We start from the raw sequence: 22,798 nt of genomic DNA, 5'->3' as shown, positions 1-22,798 counted from the left end.
CTTTAATATTGTCTACCTTCTGGTTTGAGCAATATTCTTATAGAAATCTAAAAGATCCGAGGGGTATGAATAATATCGGGCACAAGTGTATATCTACAAATGGCAGTTGACAAAAACTTCAAAAACCTTCTGACTATTAACACCCACGAAGGATTATTTCAATTTAACCACCTTCTATTTGGGGTCAAGTCAGCTCCAGCAATATTCCAACAAATTATGGATACTATGCGCACAGGATTACCAAGAGTTTCTGCCTACATTGATGATATTATCATTACAAGCACATCCCAAGAGGAACTTCCGCATCATCTTACTTCAATTCTGAATCAAATTCAACAATATGGATTTCACTTAAGACCAGACAAATGCAAATTCTTCTAAACTCTTGTGAAATACCTTGGATTCATATTTGACAAAAATGGTTGAAACCAGATTCAGACAATATTCAGACAATATATTAGATATTACTGTTGTGACAGATGCTTCAGACTATGGAGTCGAATCAGTAATATCCCATTTCTTTCTGTTGGAAGCAAAAAAGCCATTGTACATGCATCAAAGTCTACTGAACAAAGGTATAGCCAAATTGAGAAAGAAGCCCTAGCAATTATCTACATGGAAAAGAAATTTCACAAAATGCTATATGGCCGGCATTTTACTCTAATCACAGGCCACAAGCCTATTTTTGTTTCCAGAAAAGGAATTCCAGTTTATACAGCAAACCGCTTACAAAGATGACAACTATGCTTTTAGATTACAATTTTTCTACAAAGTACCAACCAGGAAGCAAAATTGGCCAAGCAGATGCGTTATCCAGACTCGTCCCTTCTCATCAAAAAGTAGTGGAAGACACAGCCATCATTGCTATATCTGTGAAACCTGAAGTTGTCTCTGTGTTTGTTTCCACATTTAGATCACTATCTGTCACTTTAGAGATGATCCAGGAAGCTACAACCACAGATTCATTATTCTATAAAGTTCACCATTTTCATCTCACAAGCTGGCCAAAAACATGCACATACCAGCTACTTCAACCATTTTTTCAGAGAAGATCTTTATTCGAGATCAATGGAACACTTCTCTTTGTGTTGTTGTCCCATTCAAACTCCAGAACAAAGTTCTTAAGCAATTTCACTATGGACATCAGGGAATTAATCAGATGAAAGCCTTGGCATGTGACTTTCTCTATTGGCCAAAAATGAACAGGCAATTAAAGGAACTTGTAAAAAGTTGTGCCACATGTCAACTGGTTGCAAAGTCTCCTCAGAAAACAACATTGCATGCATGGCCTAATCAATGGACAACATTGTTTAATATTGGTTGATGCTTACACTAAGTGGACAGAAGGTTTCCAAATAAATCATACCACATCAAATTAAACTGTAAAGAGACTACAAGAAATTTTCAGCAGATTGGGCATTCCTGGAATCTTAGTTTCGGATAAGCGTACGGCATTTACCTCAGCAGAATTTTCTAACTTCTGTAAACAAAACAGTATTCAGCATCTCAGATATTCATCTTTCTATCCACATTCAAATGAGCAAGCTGAATGCTTTGTTGGCACATTTAAAAGAGCACTTTTGAAGGGGAAGGAACTACTCAAGATATCATAAAAAATATTTCTAAGTAGCTAGAGCTACCCCAAATCTAAATTGCCCAAATGGAAAGTCTCCTGCTGAAGCACTGATGAATAGAAAAACATGTTTACTAATGGATGCTATTCGTCCATCATCAAATAATTTTCACAAGAGAAACAGGACGATGGAAAACCAATTCAATTGCCATCACTGAGCAAGTTCACGTAAATTCCTACCAGGACAACCTGTATTGACAAAAAACTATCGCAATGGTAAAGAAAAAATGAATACAAGGTCACATAATATGTCGTCTGGTAATGTAATCTATGATGTGGAGGTACAATCATCTATTTGGGTCAGACATGCAAATCAAATTCGTCCCTCATATCTTTTAAAGAGACAATCAAATAACAATCTTTCCATTAAATATTTTACCGGACAGATTTGAATTACCTCAAAGTGTTCAAGCAATATGCAGTAAACAAAGCAAGTCTGAGAAGAAAGGTACAACCTGAAGGATGCAACAAAAGTGCAAACTAACTTCAACTCTGCAAATAGACCCACATCAAACATTTTACAAGCATCATATTTCAAAGAGGAGGTGTTAAAGCGATATAAAGGGGAATAACTCTAAATAAAGAAAGTAAGAATTATCGCCCCTTATAGATCTTTGAAAAAAGTAGAGAGTTTGAGGGAGAGAAAAACAACATGGCGGACATCGCCGGAATTCAATCTTGTCTGTAATTAATTTAATGTTTCTGCCACAAATAAATTGTATTTTAAAATACAACGGGCTTGCCTACTTGTTCTATGTTATCCAATAATCCTGACATAATACTTTCGCTAAACACAACATTCTTCTTCTTCTTCTTCTTCTCATTATTATTATTATTATCATCATCATCATTATTATTATTATTATTATTATTATTATTATTATTATTATTATTATAAGGCCCTTACATCCTTAAAAGCACATCATTCAAAATAATTCACCTCTTTGTAGAATCTAATAGAAACGATTGTTTAAGTTGAAATTACAAAAAAAGGTTTGTTGCCTAGTATTAAGAAAAAATACATATTTTAACGTTTATTTTAAAAACATCAAATTGACTATCAGGTAATCGAAAAGTGAGGAGAAAATCAGAAACATGAAAGGTTTAAGTTTATGTTTTTGTTTGAATCAGTTATTATTACTATCTATCCAAAATATTATGAGAAAGAAATTGAATTGAAGAAATGAAATATATGTGTCAATCACATAATGAATGAAAAAAAAAGCGGAAAAGAAAAGCTAGTCCAAATCAAATATCAGTATGTCAGATGGAATGCTATTTACATCTGACTTTTAAAATTCAACAAAATAAATTCATATTTAAATAATATTAATAGTGAGATATATATATATATATATATATATATATATATATATATATATATATATATATATATATAAGAGAGAGAAAAGAAATTAAAACTGTAAATTAAAATTTACAATTAAAATTTACAATTAAATTTATTACTTGACAGAATACTCCTGCAAACAATGTTCAAAGTCTTTATTCCATGGAGTTTCAAAGAATGCTGTTCTTGCTATTCTTCTCATCAGAGGACAGAAAGAAATTAGCAAATTATAATTGTAGCTAGGCTAGAATTTGCTGGTTGAGCCAGTGGATGAAACTTCAATTTATGATAGTCATAAATTGCAAAATGTTCATGTCCGTTAAGAAACATGTGAAGAAGTGTTAAAAAAATGTGGAAAAGAAGGAAAACAAACTGAGAATAATATTCAATGGTAATCTGAAAAGCGAAAAGGAAATTTTTAAAAAGGAATCCAACAGCTAGAATTTAAAATCCAGGGGTAATTCGTTAGGAAAAAATTGATAAAATCAACTCAAATTGATAAAAAATTGTTTATTCAATCAGTATAATCCAAAGATACAAGGTTAATCTTCGGCTGAATAGAAGAGAGAAAAATAGAGATAGAAAAACCAACAGGGCAGCTTTTATTTGTTTAAGAAATATGAGGTGTTCAGACTTAATATTTAAATTTAGGTCAGCCTAAAACATGCTTGCATGTGTGCTGTGATTGACATCTGTGAACAGAAGCGGACCAGATAGTAAGATTCAATAGTACCAATATTTTTTATCTTTTGTTTCTTTTTTTTGTTTTTAATCTAAAATGTTCGATATTTTTGTAAAAACAAAAGCAAAGAAAAATCAACCTGATAAAATTTTATAAACTCATCTATTTCTAGTTTACCTGTGTCTTGTTCCAGTTTCCTATAACGTTGAATTGATCTACGTGCAAGAAGTGACCATATCCAGTTGGGGTCCGACATACGAGTAATACGTCCCTCATCATAATGAGCACTCCAGATGTCACGATCAGGTATCATCTGTGTCTGTAGAGCATCAAATAAAGATTGATAAATGTAAATATTGATGAATTAAAGACAAAATAAAAACGATTGAATAAAAATGATATTGAAATATATCTCAACAAAAATTCTTTACAATAGATATGAATTATATTAGATATTGAATGAAGATGATATTGAAAGACATCTTTTTTTAGATATTGTTTTAACCATGGTTAAAGGATTACAAGGAAAACAGAACACGGGAGTAGAAAAACGTATAAACAAAAACATACAAAAATGTGAGTTTGTTTGTCTAGCAAACAAACAAGCTCCATTGGTTCTCCGGATCTAATGCCTAGTCTACCGGTATTTATGAAGAAAATATTGAAACACATTTTTTTATATTGAATGAAGAAGATATTGAAATATGTATTTTTAGACATTGAGTAAAATCGTATTGAACTACAACTTTTTTAGGTAATGAATAAAGATGATATTTTAATACATCTTTTTTAGATATTGAATGAAGATGATATTGAAATACATCTATTTTAGATATTGAATGAAGATGATATTTTAATACAACTTTTTTAGATATTGAATGAAGATGATATTTAAATACAACTTTTTTAGATATTGAATGAAGATATTTTAATACATCTTTTTTAGATATTGAATAAAGATGATATTTAAATACATCTTTTTTAGATATTGAATGAAGATGATATTTAAATACAACATTTTTAGATATTGAATGAAGATGATATTGAAATACATCTTTTTTAGATATTGAATAAAGATGATATTTAAATACATCTTTTTTAGATATTGAATGAAGATGATATTGAAATACATCTTTTTTAGATATTGAATGAAGATGATATTTAAATACATCTTTTTTAGATATTGAATAAAGATGATATTTAAATACATCTTTTTTAGATATTGAATGAAGATGATATTTAAATACAACATTTTTAGATATTGAATGAAGATGATATTGAAATACATCTTTTTTAGATATTGAATAAAGATGATATTTAAATACATCTTTTTTAGATATTGAATGAAGATGATATTTAAATACATCTTTTTTAGATATTGAATGAAGATGATATTTAAATACATCTTTTTTAGATATTGAATGAAGATGATATTTAAATACATCTTTTTTAGATATTGAATGAAGATGATATTTAAATACATCTTTTTTAGATATTGAATAAAGATGATATTTAAATACATCTTTTTTAAATATTGAATAAAGATGATATTTAAATACAACTTTTTTAGATATTGAATAAAGATGATATTTAAATACATCTTTTTTAGATATTGAATAAAGATGATATTTTAATACATCTTTTTTAGATATTGAATGAAGATGATATTGAAATACATCTATTTTAGATATTGAATGAAGATGATATTTTAATACATCTTTTTTAGATATTGAATGAAGATGATATTTTAATACAACTTTTTTAGATATTGAATGAAGATGATATTTTAATACATCTTTTTTAGATATTGAATAAAGATGATATTGAAATACATCTTTTTTAGATATTGAATGAAGATGATATTGAAATACATCTTTTTTAGATATTGAATAAAGATGATATTGAAATACATCTTTTTTAGATATTGAATGAAGATGATATTTTAATACATCTTTTTTAGATATTGAATAAAGATGATATTGAAATACATCTTTTTTAGATATTGAATGAAGATGATATTGAAATACATCTTTTTTAGATATTGAATGAAGATGATATTTTAATACATCTTTTTTAGATATTGAATGAAGATGATATTGAAATACATCTATTTTAGATATTGAATAAAGATGATATTTTAATACATCTTTTTTAGATATTGAATGAAGATGATATTGAAATACATCTATTTTAGATATTGAATAAAGATGATATTGAAATACATCTTTTTTAGATATTGAATGAAGATGATATTGAAATACATCTTTTTTAGATATTGAATGAAGATGATATTTTAATACATCTTTTTTAGATATTGAATAAAGATGATATTGAAATATATCTTTTTTAGATATTGAATGAAGATGATATTGAAATACATCTATTTTAGATATTGAATAAAGATGATATTGAAATACATCTTTTTTAGATATTGAATGAAGATGATATTGAAATACATCTTTTTTAGATATTGAATAAAGATGATATTTAAATATATCTTTTTTAGATATTGAATGAAGATGATATTGAAATACATCTATTTTAGATATTGAATGAAGATGATATTGAAATACATCTATTTTAGATATTGAATGAAGATGATATTGAAATACATCTATTTTAGATATTGAATGAAGATGATATTGAAATACATCTATTTTAGATATTGAATGAAGATGATATTTTAATACATCTTTTTTAGATATAGAATAAAGATGATATTGAAATACATCTTTTTTAGATATTGAATGAAGATGATATTGAAATACATCTATTTTAGATATTGAATGAAGATGATATTGAAATACATCTATTTTAGATATTGAATGAAGATGATATTGAAATACATCTTTTTTAGATATTGAATGAAGATGATATTTTAATACATCTTTTTTAGATATTGAATAAAGATGATATTGAAATACATCTATTTTAGATATTGAATGAAGATAATATTGAAATACATCTTTTTTAGATATTGAATGAAGATGATATTGAAATACATCTTTTTTAGATATTGAATAAAGATGATATTGAAATATATCTTTTTTAGATATTGAATAAAGATGATATTTAAATACATCTATTTTAGATATTGAATGAAGATGATATTGAAATACATCTATTTTAGATATTGAATGAAGATGATATTGAAATACATCTATTTTAGATATTGAATGAAGATGATATTGAAATACATCTATTTTAGATATTGAATGAAGATGATATTTTAATACATCTTTTTTAGATATTGAATAAAGATGATATTGAAATACATCTTTTTTAGATATTGAATGAAGATGATATTGAAATACATCTATTTTAGATATTGAATGAAGATGATATTGAAATACATCTATTTTAGATATTGAATGAAGATGATATTGAAATACATCTTTTTTAGATATTGAATGAAGATGATATTGAAATACATCTATTTTAGATATTGAATGAAGATGATATTGAAATACATCTATTTTAGATATTGAATAAAGATGATATTGAAATACATCTTTTTTAGATATTGAATGAAGATGATATTGAAATACATCTATTTTAGATATTGAATGAAGATGATATTGAAATACATCTATTTTAGATATTGAATGAAGATGATATTGAAATACATCTATTTTAGATATTGAATGAAGATGATATTTTAATACATCTTTTTTAGATATTGAATAAAAATGATATTGAAATACATCTTTTTTAGATATTGAATGAAGATGATATTGAAATACATCTATTTTAGATATTGAATGAAGATGATATTGAAATACATCTATTTTAGATATTGAATGAAGATAATATTTTAATACAACTTTTTTAGATATTGAATAAAGATGATATTTTAATACATCTTTTTTAGATATTGAATAAAGATGATATTGAAATACATCTTTTTTAGATATTGAATGAAGATGATATTGAAATACATCTTTTTTAGATATTGAATGAAGATGATATTTTAATACAACTTTTTTAGATATTGAATGAAGATGATATTTAAATACATCTTTTTTAGATATTGAATAAAGATGATATTGAAATACATCTTTTTTAGATATTGAATAAAGATGATATTGAAATACATCTTTTTTAGATATTGAATGAAGATGATATTTAAATACATCTTTTTTAGATATTGAATGAAGATATTTTAATACATCTTTTTTAGATATTGAATAAAGATGATATTTAAATACATCTTTGTTAGATATTGAATGAAGATGATATTGAAATACATCTATTTTAGATATTGAATAAAGATGATATTTTAATACAACTTTTTTAGATATTGAATGAAGATATTTTAATACATCTTTTTTAGATATTGAATAAAGATGATATTTAAATACATCTTTTTTAGATATTGAATAAAGATGATATTTTAATACATCTTTTTTAGATATTGAATAAAGATGATATTTTAATACATCTTTTTTAGATATTGAATGAAGATGATATTGAAATACATCTTTTTTTAAATATTGAATGAAGATGATATTTAAATACATCTTTTTTAGATATTGAATGAAGATGATATTTTAATACATCTTTTTTAGATATTGAATGAAGATGATATTGAAATACATCTTTTTTAGATATTGAATGAAGATGATATTTAAATACATCTTTTTTAGATATTGAATGAAGATGATATTTAAATACAACTTTTTTAGATATTGAATGAAGATGATATTGAAATACATCTTTTTTAGATATTGAATAAAGATGATATTTAAATACATCTTTTTTAGATATTGAATGAAGATGATATTGAAATACATCTTTTTTAGATATTGAATGAAGATGATATTTAAATACATCTTTTTTAGATATTGAATAAAGATGATATTTAAATACATCTTTTTTAGATATTGAATGAAGATGATATTTTAATACATCTTTTTTAGATATTGAATAAAGATGATATTTTAATACATCTTTTTTAGATATTGAATGAAGATGATATTTAAATACATCTTTTTTAGATATTGAATAAAGATGATATTTAAATACAACTTTTTTAGATATTGAATAAAGATGATATTTAAATACATCTTTTTTAGATATTGAATAAAGATGATATTTTAATACATCTTTTTTAGATATTGAATGAAGATGATATTTAAATACATCTTTTTTAGATATTGAATGAAGATGATATTTAAATACATCTTTTTTAGATATTGAATAAAGATGATATTTAAATACATCTTTTTTAGATATTGAATAAAGATGATATTTAAATACAACTTTTTTAGATATTGAATAAAGATGATATTTAAATACATCTTTTTTAGATATTGAATGAAGATGATATTGAAATACATCTATTTTAGATATTGAATGAAGATGATATTTTAATACATCTTTTTTAGATATTGAATGAAGATGATATTTTAATACAACTTTTTTAGATATTGAATGAAGATGATATTTTAATACATCTTTTTTAGATATTGAATGAAGATGATATTTAAATACATCTTTTTTAGATATTGAATAAAGATGATATTTAAATACAACTTTTTTAGATATTGAATAAAGATGATATTTTAATACATCTTTTTTAGATATTGAATGAAGATGATATTGAAATACATCTATTTTAGATATTGAATGAAGATGATATTTTAATTCATCTTTTTTAGATATTGAATGAAGATGATATTTTAATACAACTTTTTTAGATATTGAATGAAGATGATATTGAAATACATCTATTTTAGATATTGAATGAAGATGATATTTTAATACATCTTTTTTAGATATTGAATGAAGATGATATTGAAATACATCTTTTTTAGATATTGAATGAAGATGATATTGAAATACATCTTTTTTAGATATTGAATGAAGATGATATTTTAATACATCTTTTTTAGATATTGAATGAAGATGATATTTTAATACATCTTTTTTAGATATTGAATGAAGATGATATTTTAATATAACTTTTTTAGATATTGAATAAAGATGATATTGAAATACATCTTTTTTAGATATTGAATGAAGATGATATTTTAATACAACTTTTTTAGATATTGAATGAAGATGATATTTTAATACATCTTTTTTAGATATTGAATGAAGATGATATTGAAATACATCTATTTTAGATATTGAATAAAGATGATATTTTAATACAACTTTTTTAGATATTGAATGAAGATATTTTAATACATCTTTTTTAGATATTGAATAAAGATGATATTGAAATACATCTTTTTTAGATATTGAATGAAGATGATATTTTAATACATCTTTTTTAGATATTGAATGAAGATGATATTGAAATACATCTATTTTAGATATTGAATAAAGATGATATTTTAATACAACTTTTTTAGATATTGAATGAAGATATTTTAATACATCTTTTTTAGATATTGAATAAAGATGATATTGAAATACATCTTTTTTAGATATTGAATGAAGATGATATTGAAATACATCTTTTTTAGATATTGAATAAAGATGATATTTAAATACATCTTTTTTAGATATTGAATGAAGATATTTTAATACATCTTTTTTAGATATTGAATGAAGATGATATTTAAATACATCTTTTTTAGATATTGAATGAAGATGATATTGAAATACATCTATTTTAGATATTGAATAAAGATGATATTTTAATACAACTTTTTTAGATATTGAATGAAGATATTTTAATACATCTTTTTTAGATATTGAATAAAGATGATATTGAAATACATCTTTTTTAGATATTGAATGAAGATGATATTGAAATACATCTATTTTAGATATTGAATAAAGATGATATTTTAATACAACTTTTTTAGATATTGAATGAAGATATTTTAATACATCTTTTTTAGATATTGAATAAAGATGATATTTAAATACATCTTTTTTAGATATTGAATAAAGATGATATTTTAATACATCTTTTTTAGATATTGAATAAAGATGATATTGAAATACATCTTTTTTAGATATTGAATAAAGATGATATTTTAATACATCTTTTTTAGATATTGAATGAAGATGATATTGAAATACATCTATTTTAGATATTGAATGAAGATGATATTTTAATACATCTTTTTTAGATATTGAATAAAGATGATATTTTAATACATCTTTTTTAGATATTGAATGAAGATGATATTGAAATACATCTATTTTAGATATTGAATGAAGATGATATTTTAATACATCTTTTTTAGATATTGAATGAAGATGATATTTTAATACAACTTTTTTAGATATTGAATGAAAATGATATTTTAATACATCTTTTTTAGATATTGAATGAAGATGATATTGAAATACATCTTTTTTAGATATTGAATGAAGATGATATTGAAATACATCTTTTTTAGATATTGAATGAAGATGATATTTTAATACATCTTTTTTAGATATTGAATGAAGATGATATTTTAATACATCTTTTTTAGATATTGAATGAAGATGATATTTTAATATAACTTTTTTAGATATTGAATAAAGATGATATTGAAATACATCTTTTTTAGATATTGAATGAAGATGATATTTTAATACAACTTTTTTAGATATTGAATGAAGATGATATTTTAATACATCTTTTTTAGATATTGAATGAAGATGATATTGAAATACATCTATTTTAGATATTGAATAAAGATGATATTTTAATACAACTTTTTTAGATATTGAATGAAGATATTTTAATACATCTTTTTTAGATATTGAATAAAGATGATATTGAAATACATCTTTTTTAGATATTGAATGAAGATGATATTTTAATACATCTTTTTTAGATATTGAATGAAGATGATATTGAAATACATCTATTTTAGATATTGAATAAAGATGATATTTTAATACAACTTTTTTAGATATTGAATGAAGATATTTAAATACATCTTTTTTAGATATTGAATAAAGATGATATTGAAATACATCTTTTTTAGATATTGAATGAAGATGATATTGAAATACATCTTTTTTAGATATTGAATAAAGATGATATTTAAATACATCTTTTTTAGATATTGAATGAAGATATTTTAATACATCTTTTTTAGATATTGAATAGAGATGATATTTAAATACATCTTTTTTAGATATTGAATGAAGATGATATTGAAATACATCTATTTTAGATATTGAATAAAGATGATATTTTAATACAACTTTTTTAGATATTGAATGAAGATATTTTAATACATCTTTTTTAGATATTGAATAAAGATGATATTGAAATACATCTTTTTTAGATATTGAATGAAGATGATATTGAAATACATCTATTTTAGATATTGAATAAAGATGATATTTTAATACAACTTTTTTAGATATTGAATGAAGATATTTTAATACATCTTTTTTAGATATTGAATAAAGATGATATTTAAATACATCTTTTTTAGATATTGAATAAAGATGATATTTTAATACATCTTTTTTAGATATTGAATAAAGATGATATTGAAATACATCTATTTTAGATATTGAATAAAGATGATATTTTAATACATCTTTTTTAGATATTGAATAAAGATGATATTTTAATACATCTTTTTTAGATATTGAATGAAGATGATATTGAAATACATCTATTTTAGATATTGAATGAAGATGATATTTTAATACATCTTTTTTAGATATTGAATAAAGATGATATTTTAATACATCTTTTTTAGATATTGAATGAAGATGATATTGAAATACATCTATTTTAGATATTGAATAAAGATGATATTTTAATACATCTTTTTTAGATATTGAATAAAGATGATATTTTAAGACATCTTTTTTAGATATTGAATGAAGATGATATTGAAATACATCTTTTTTAGATATTGAATAAAGATGATATTGAAATACATCTTTTTTAGATATTGAATAAAGATGATATTGAAATACATCTTTTTTAGATATTGAATAAAGATGATATTTTAATACATCTTTTTTAGATATTGAATGAAGATGATATTGAAATACATCTATTTTAGATATTGAATGAAGATGATATTTAAATACAACTTTTTTAGATATTGAATGAAGATATTTTAATACATCTATTTTAGATATTGAATAAAGATGATATTTTAAGACATCTTTTTTAGATATTGAATGAAGATGATATTGAAATACATCTATTTTAGATATTGAATAAAGATGATATTTAAATACATCTTTTTTAGATATTGAATGAAGATATTTTAATACATCTTTTTTAGATATTGAATGAAGATATTTTAATACATCTTTTTTAGATATTGAATGAAGATGATATTGGAATACATCTATTTTAGATATTGAATAAAGATGATATTGAAATACATCTTTTTTAGATATTGAATAAAGATGATATTTAAATACATCTTTTTTAGATATTGAATAAAGATGATATTTTAATACATCTTTTTTAGATATTGAATAAAGATGATATTTTAATACATCTTTTTTAGATATTGAATAAAGATGATATTTTAATACATCTTTTTTAGATATTGAATAAAGATGATATTTTAATACATCTTTTTTAGATATTGAATAAAGATGATATTTAAATACATCTTTTTTAGATATTGAATAAAGATGATATTTAAATACATCTTTTTTAGATATTGAATAAAGATGATATTTTAATACATCTTTTTTAGATATTGAATAAAGATGATATTTTAATACATCTTTTTTAGATATTGAATAAAGATGATATTTTAATACATCTTTTTTAGATATTGAATGAAGATGATATTGAAATACATCTATTTTAGATATTGAATAAAGATGATATTTAAATACAACTTTTTTAGATATTGAATAAAGATGATATTTAAATACATCTTTTTTAGATATTGAATGAAGATGATATTTAAATACATCTTTTTTAGATATTGAATGAAGATGATATTTAAATACATCTTTTTTAGATATTGAATGAAGATAATTTAATACATCTTTTTTAGATATTGAATAAAGATGATATTTAAATACATCTTTTTTAGATATTGAATGAAGATGATATTTAAATACATCTTTTTTAGATATTGAATGAAGATGATATTTAAATACATCTTTTTTAGATATTGAATGAAGATATTTTAATACATCTTTTTTAGATATTGAATAAAGATGATATTGAAATACATCTTTTTTAGATATTGAATGAAGATGATATTTAAATACATCTTTTTTAGATATTGAATGAAGATGATATTTAAATACATCTTTTTTAGATATTGAATGAAGATATTTTAATACATCTTTTTTAGATATTGAATAAAGATGATATTTAAATACATCTTTTTTAGATATTGAATAAAGATGATATTTTAATACATCTTTTTTAGATATTGAATAAAGATGATATTTTAATACATCTTTTTTAGATATTGAATAAAGATGATATTTTAATACATCTTTTTTAGATATTGAATAAAGATGATATTTAAATACATCTTTTTTAGATATTGAATAAAGATGATATTTAAATACATCTTTTTTAGATATTGAATAAAGATGATATTTAAATACATCTTTTTTAGATATTGAATAAAGATGATATTTTAATACATCTTTTTTAGATATTGAATAAAGATGATATTTTAATACATCTTTTTTAGATATTGAATAAAGATGATATTTTAATACATCTTTTTTAGATATTGAATGAAGATGATATTGAAATACATCTATTTTAGATATTGAATAAAGATGATATTTAAATACAACTTTTTTAGATATTGAATAAAGATGATATTTAAATACATCTTTTTTAGATATTGAATGAAGATGATATTTAAATACATCTTTTTTAGATATTGAATGAAGATGATATTTAAATACATCTTTTTTAGATATTGAATGAAGATATTTTAATACATCTTTTTTAGATATTGAATAAAGATGATATTTAAATACATCTTTTTTAGATATTGAATGAAGATGATATTTAAATACATCTTTTTTAGATATTGAATAAAGATGATATTTAAATACATCTTTTTTAGATATTGAATGAAGATGATATTTAAATACATCTTTTTTAGATATTGAATGAAGATATTTTAATACATCTTTTTTAGATATTGAATAAAGATGATATTGAAATACATCTATTTTAGATATTGAATAAAGATGATATTGAAATACATCTTTTTTAGATATTGAATAAAGATGATATTGAAATACATCTTTTTTAGATATTGAATGAAGATGATATTTAAATACATCTTTTTTAGATATTGAATGAAGATATTTTAATACATCTTTTTTAGATATTGAATAAAGATGATATTTAAATACATCTTTTTTAGATATTGAATGAAGATGATATTGAAATACATCTATTTTAGATATTGAATAAAGATGATATTTTAATACAACTTTTTTAGATATTGAATGAAGATATTTTAATACATCTTTTTTAGATATTGAATAAAGATGATATTTAAATACATCTTTTTTAGATATTGAATAAAGATGATATTTTAATACATCTTTTTTAGATATTGAATAAAGATGATATTTTAATACATCTTTTTTAGATATTGAATGAAGATGATATTGAAATACATCTTTTTTTAAATATTGAATGAAGATGATATTTAAATACATCTTTTTTAGATATTGAATGAAGATGATATTTTAATACATCTTTTTTAGATATTGAATGAAGATGATATTGAAATACATCTTTTTTAGATATTGAATGAAGATGATATTTAAATACATCTTTTTTAGATATTGAATGAAGATGATATTTAAATACATCTTTTTTAGATATTGAATGAAGATGATATTTTAATACATCTTTTTTTAAATATTGAATGAAGATAATATTTAAATACATCTTTTTTAGATATTGAATAAAAATGATATTTTAATACATTTTTTTAGATATTGAATGAAGATGATATTTTAATACATCTTTTTAAGATATTGAATGAAGATGATATTGAAATACATCTTTTTTAAATATTGAATGTAGAAGATAGTGAAATAAGTCAATTTTGTAAATTGAGTGAAGATGATATTTTAATACATTTTTTTAGATATTGAATAAAAATTGTTGAAATATATCTTTTTTAGATATTTAATTATAATTTTCCTTTTAATTTGTCTTTTAAATTTTGGGCATCTATCATTGTATTTTCCATCTTTTGGCAAAAATTAAGAGTTGGCTAGTTCTATAATTCTAATTCATGCACCCAGTCTGACCGAGTAAATTTGTGGTATTCTTTAGAAGGTGAAAACTGCTGGGTCCTTTAGACTCACTTTCTTTCTCACATTGAGCCGGAACTTTCTTTAGGGAGCGCATTTTCTCTCTTCTCACCGTTTTCTCTGCTTGAGCAAAAGCACTGTCGCCTATAAATCTGAGTTCGGTCTTTTATTCCTCTCAAATCTCGGGAATTCTCGTGGTTAGTCTCACCTCTTTCCCATAAAACCAACCACGTCTACTGCTTCTTCTTCCTCCTCTTCTTCCTCTCCCAGCCCCTGTGTGTTGACAGCAAACAGAACAGACTTTCTGTCTATTGGAGGCGAGTGCATTAGAAGAATTACTACTACAGAACGTAAACTTTTATTTTCTAGTTGTGCTCAGCAGTGTAACGTTGGTCAGAAATCATCCCTCAAAATTGATTGATGGCCATTAATGGTATTCACTGTTTAGTGAGATCTCAATATTGTTGGTCGATTCAATTTTTTCCATGTATTTAAATTTAGTATTGAGATCTTATAATTTAATTTCATCACAGCCGTAGGTTGCAAAATCATTTTCGTTTTTAACCAGATTCAAGCATTTCCACCTTTTATGGAATAGGGGAACTTTTGGGCTGAAAATTTCTGTAAGGAGTTTCACTGTATCAGCAAAAGAAAATGCTCACAAATTTATTATATTCAGCAGTCTCTAATTTGCGTAATAGCAAACAAACTTTTTTTTCTAGTTGGACTAATGCTGGCAGTCTATACAAAAGAAATGTTCATTCCTTCAAAATATGCTGCAAACGATTTCTCTTCTTCCGGTACATAGCAGAAATTATCAATGCGTGTGAAGCCATGAACTTCGTCATGAAGCTTGCCCAGCATATGGATCAAAATGCAAAACATGTGGCAAAGATAACCACTGGGAAGCAGTTTGTTTATCAAGCAAAACAAAACCACAGCAAAGATCGAAGTCACGAAACAGAGACTACAAAAAGTCAAAGCCGGATATCAATCACAATATCAGAGAGACCAGTCTAAGAAAAGATGGCCCATCCAAACTGATGCAATATGTAATACTCAAGGAATAGATGAAGAACTTGAAAGCCTTATTTTAACAGCATCAAAGCGTTCTCTATCACCCAGAGAGACGAAGCTTTTGTTTATGTAAATATTAAATTACCTAACAGAAACGGAGTCCACAGGTTGAGGTTGAAAATTGATACAGGAGCCCAAGGTAACACATTACCAGTCTCTACATTTCGTAGAATGTTCCCGGAGAAATTGGATGCCTATGGCTTCCCAAACATAGAAAACAAAACAAGGAAAAACAAACTAATAGCATATAATGGTACTCCGATAAAACGCTATGGTAGCATCAATATTCCATGCAAATACAATGGAACAGACTGGCACAACAGTGTTTTTTACATTGTAGACGTACAAGGGCCAGCAGTTCTAGGATTACCCTCACTAGAACAGCTCAAATTAGTCACCCGTCACTGCACAATCAGGAAAGAGGATAGACATCAGCCTCCTGCTGCAACACCAGTCAATACAATAAAAGACCTGATGCAGATGCACCCAGATCAGTTTGATAAAATTGGTTCCATGCCAGGGTCTGTGCGACTATCACTCAACAAAAGCATATCACCGCACATCAATGCACCTAGAAAAACACCAATTTCTCTAAAAGACAAGACAAAGCAGGAACTTGATAACATGGTCGAAAACAATATTATCAGAAAGGTGACAGAGCCAACAGACTGGATTTCGAGTTCAGCATACTCACATAAAAAAGATGGGAGCCTGAGAATATGTTTAGACCCAAGACACCTGAATGCAGCACTCAAAAGACCACATCATGCTATTCCTACAGTGGAAGAGCTAACACACCATTTTGCAGATGCCAAGCTATTTTCTAAACTGGACGCTAAAGCTGGTTATTGGTCGATACAGCTGGACAGTGAGTCTCAACCACTAACAATATTCCAATCTCCTTATAGTAGGTACTGTTTTCAGAGACTACCATTTGGATTGAGTGTATCACAAGATATTTTCCAAATGAAGATGGACTAGATACTTGAACAAGTTGATGGTGCAGTGGGAATCGCTGACGATGTTGTTGTCTATAGCAAAACGGATGAAGAACACAACCAGATTCTACAAAAGTTCATGCAAGTAGCTGCTAATAATGGTCTCGTGTTCAATTCTACAAAATGTGAAATCAAATCAAAAAGTATATCCTTCTTTAGGATGATCTATAGTGAAAATGGTGTCAGTCCGGATCCAGAAAAGCTCAAAGATCTAAAAAAAACATGCCATACCCAACCTGTAAGGAAGAGCTACAAGAATTCTTAGGCCTTATCATATACTTATCACCATTTATTCCTAACCTTGCTGACAAGACACATACTTTAAGAAGACTATTAAAGAAGGAAGAACACCACAAGGAATGTTTTGAGAAACTCAAAACAGAAATTAGCCAAAATTCTACGTTAACATATTTTAACACAACTGAAATACTAACACTACAAATGGACGCACGTTTAAAAGGACTTGGAGCTGCATTAATGCAAAACAAAAATCCTATTGCATATGTATCAAAGTCTCTAACAAACACTGAAAAGCATTACACATGCAAAGAAAGAGAGCTTCTTGCAATTGTATTTGGGGTCCAAAGATTCCACATATACCTATACGGCCGTAAATTTAAGGTACTCACCGGTCATAAGCCACTAATCATTATTTTACAGAAGCCACTGACTAGTGCACCTCCTAGACTGCAGTGAATGCTGATCAAGTTACATATCAGATGCAAATAGAGTACATACCAGGACGGGAAATGACTCTAGCTGATACTCTGAGCCGTCTCCCTAGCACTGAAAACACAGACACAATTGACTTAGACGTGCAAATCGATTTAGTGAGATTCAGGAGTGAGCGGCTGAATGAGATAAAAAAGGAAACAAAGGCTGATCCAGTACTTGATCAGCTGCAAGAAATCATAACAATAGGGTGGCCAGATTCAATAAAGGAAGTACCGCCAGCAATACGGTCATACTGGTCATACAGAGATGAACTATCTGTCAATGATGGTATCATCATGAAGGGGTCAAGGATTATTATCCCAGAAATCCAACAGAAAATCATTTTAGACCAGCTTCATTACAGCCATCAATGTATTGAAAAGACACGTCTTCAAGCCAGGGATGCAGTATACTGGGAGAAGATTAATTCTGATATCGAAAACATGATCAAGAAATGTTCAATATGTCAAGAAAATCTTCCAGCACAACCAAAGGAAACTCTACAACCACATGACATCCCCAGCAGAGCATGGGAAGTTGTTGAAACTGACTTGTTTCACTGTGATGATCAAGAATATCTAATAATTACTGATTACTACAGCAAATTCCCAATTATAAGGAAAATGACTCGCTTAACTACAAGCAACATGGTCATCTCAGCAATGAAACAGATTTTCTCTGAGCATGGTATTCCCACCAGTCATTAGTGACAACGGACCACAATATTCCAGTGAAGCATTCAGAGAATTTGCCCAACAATGGCAATTTGACCACATAACGTCATCCCCAAATTTCCCAAAATCTAATGGCTTTTGTGAGCGTCAAATCCAAACAGTTAAAAGAACACTAATCAAGGCAAAGCAAGCAGGCAGAGACCCTAATTTAGCAATGCTATGTCTACGAACAACACCAATCAGTCGCAAGTTACCAAGCCTTGTTGAACTTTTAAACAACCGCACTATGGGATCAAACATAATTGCAAAAATTCCAAAATTCAGATTTCCCAACCCTGAACATATCCATGAACAACTAGAACATAGACAGGATATGCAGAAAATATATCATGACAGAACAGCTTATGCTTTACCAGCACTTGCCCCTGGACAAAATGTTTGAATGCTAGATAATCAAACAGGGAAATGGAAACCAGCAAGAGTTTTAAGTAAACGTGAAGAACCCAGATCATACATCCTTCAACTCCCAGATGGATCTTCAAAAAGACAAAACAGAGTCCAAATAAGGGCGACTGGAACATCTACCAGCAAACAGGTTCATTTCAATGATCACATCACCTCATCACAAAGTGAACACATTAACACAAACAATAGCTTACACCAACTAGCACCAAAACAATCAACATATAACACAAAATGTGGCCGTGAAATACATAGGTCAAAAAGATATAAATAACATATGTACTGGTGTATATAATAAACATTTGAACAATGTTTTTTTTTTATCTATCTGGTAAGGGGATAGTAATATCATAGAACTACTTTCATACGCGCAAGAGTTGTGGCCCCTGGCGTATGAATATATACGAGGTTCTTACTTCTCGCTCGGACATGGGTTAGTCAACATGTGTATATCTTTTCCTTATGTATATATGCATTAATAAATCATTTGTTCATATAAACGTCTCTGCTATAGTTCAAGCATCAACACACCCACACCCACATACCAATTCAACAATGTACACAGGCATACACACACTCATATGAAGGTCATAGACACATACAACTTTTGCCAATAATTTTATACTTGTATTAAGAAGTGCTAACCACGAAACTCATTTTAACATCGATTATTTGCCTGAATTTTTAATTAAAAAGGTAAAATCTGAACAGAAGATAAAAATCTATGGCTGACTTGTACGAGAGTGCTCCCCCTAAAAATGTGTGTGTGTGTGTGTGTGTGTGTGTGTGTGTGTGTGTGTTTTCCGGTGATTTTCATATATTACAGATTTAATTCATCAGCAAAAAAAAAAAGAAATTTTAATTAAAAAAAAAAATTAATGACTTTTAAGAAGGGGGTTCACTTTCTCGTTATACATTCTACTTCATTGCTACCTGACTTACTATCCATTTCTTCACCGACGTGTCACGTGACTAAAACGTTATAACGAGAAAAGTCATTCATTTTTTTTTTTTTTTTTTTTTTTAATTTTTGGGGTTAATAAGTAATCATTGATTTTTGGGGGTAATTAAGTAATCATTGAACAAAACTTTTTTAAAAAAGATGAAAAACACACACTTTTAGGGGGGGGGGACTCTCGTACAGGACCGCCAAATATATATTTCAAAAGGAAATAATTAGAGAATTTCTAAATAAATTGCGTTTGTTAAATTAAATAAAATTTTTAAAATATAAACAATTTTAAAATAAACAAGTTTTTTTTTTTTTGTTTTTACCTCCTCAGGTCCGATCACACAAACTTTATACGGCTTTGTTGTTGCGTGACGCGCATAGTTGATTGCGTGGCGAGCTGCGGGAACCCCACACATTCCGGCACCAATAACGCACAAATCATAAACTCCATAATTCCGCTCATTGCTTTTTGACATGTTGTTTTATTATTATTATTGGAAACTTTTTCTTTCTTTTGTTGTCGGTTATTATTTTTGAAACATTATTTGCGAAACATTTATCCGTCGATTGAAACGAAGAAGAATAAAAATGGCGCTTTTTATTGTTAATATGACGTTGTGTTATCTATAAAGACGAATAAAAAAAAATGATTGCTTTTTTGTTTTTTTATCACAATGCAAAACGCACCGCAAGTGCAGTAAAATAACGCAATAGAGTTATCTCCCTTGGACCTACCATTTAATTCTTGTTGCATTTTCATTCAAAACCATTTACTGCTGCTGATGAAGATGTTTGTTGCAGATTCAATCTATATCTTTATAAAATTTGCTATATTTATATTTTTGTATGCATAGGATTCATTCCTAAACTAATTAACAAATCGTTTTGACTTTTAAAGCACAGCTGGTAGGCGTAAAGGGTTCAATTTTTAGTTATATTTAGCATAATTTAGTTTTAGTCAAAGGCTTAGTCAAAATTCTGATAGCTTCAACTTTCATGAAATTTTAACAACAGGTATTCGACAAATTTCAGTTTCTTTTAAGTACAGGGTGTTCCAAAAGTCTCTTCAAAGAAACTGAAATGCCGGAATGTGTGGGGTTCCCGCAGCTCGCCACGCAATCCACTATGCTCATCACGCAACAACGAAGCCGTATAAAGCCTACTAGAATAGAAGTTCAAATTCGATGCAAATTATGTATATTTTACTTTTCAAGCACTTCCCATGTTATTCCACCTAAAAACTCTTTGAAATACTTGTTTGTAATGAACCCTACACTCTATCTGCGCCTAAATCTAAATGCAGATTTCATGAACAAAGCTTTTTTCCCATAACTACTTGCCTGTGGAACACTGTTCCGCTGGCCTGTTTCCCAGTCGAATACAACATGGTAGCCTTCAAATCCATTGTAAACGAGTTCTTGAACCATCCCTATAAATAATCAAATTCTACTCAATTTACACAATTAACGATTACTACATTGCTACCTTACATTCATTAACTCTTATCCTCGAGTGGACTTCAAGCCTTGATGACTCCAAAGTAAAAATTTTTAAAAAAAACATCCTATGAAGAAGTGAGCAAACATTCACATGGGCTCAAATGTGCATACGAAACCAAACCACAATTCAATGCAATATAATTGGTTAATAAATATTTTGGAGATGTTTCTATTGTTATTTATTTCTAAATACATTCTTTGTTTACTATAAATTAGTTATTCCAATTTATTAAATAGATTCATACCATTATAATTAAAGATTCAAGTCAGAATGACCCAAATAAATAACCCAAATATAATAAATAGCAGAATGTGCACTGAATCTTGAATTGCAATGGTATGAATCTATTTAATAAATTGAAATAAGTAATTTATAGTAAACGAGTAATGTAGTTAATTAAAGATAGAAATAGAAATTTGATATATTTAGGTTTAGCAAATTTGATGAGTTAATGCATACATGTTTGAAGCTAACGATGCTTCTGATTGTAATAATGAGATCTGATAATTATAAGTTGACAATAATAAATTTTAAACTTAGATAAAAAGAAAAGG

The 22,798-nt window shown here is 25.9% G+C and overlaps 1 protein-coding gene across 1 annotated transcript in view; it reads right to left on the bottom strand.

Moving 5' to 3' along the window:
* Nucleotides 1-21,429, bottom strand: part of LOC145249682 (N-methyl-L-tryptophan oxidase-like) — an 80,509-nt gene extending 59,080 nt beyond the window's left edge. Inside the window, exons 1-2 of the mRNA XM_080111479.1 lie at nucleotides 21,068-21,429; nucleotides 3,841-3,982 (exon numbers count right to left, since the gene is read on the bottom strand). Coding sequence (XP_079967605.1) covers nucleotides 3,841-3,982; nucleotides 21,068-21,220 — 295 coding nt within the window. The 5' untranslated portion in view covers nucleotides 21,221-21,429. The remainder of the gene's footprint in view (nucleotides 1-3,840; nucleotides 3,983-21,067) is intronic.
* Between the last annotated feature and the right edge of the window lie 1,369 nt (nucleotides 21,430-22,798).

This window comes from Euprymna scolopes, chromosome 28, assembly GCF_053919585.1.
Source record: "Euprymna scolopes isolate OS-2025 chromosome 28, ASM5391958v1, whole genome shotgun sequence".
Classification (NCBI taxonomy): domain Eukaryota; kingdom Metazoa; phylum Mollusca; class Cephalopoda; order Sepiida; family Sepiolidae; genus Euprymna; species Euprymna scolopes.
This window is presented reverse-complemented; position numbering and strand designations above follow the sequence as displayed.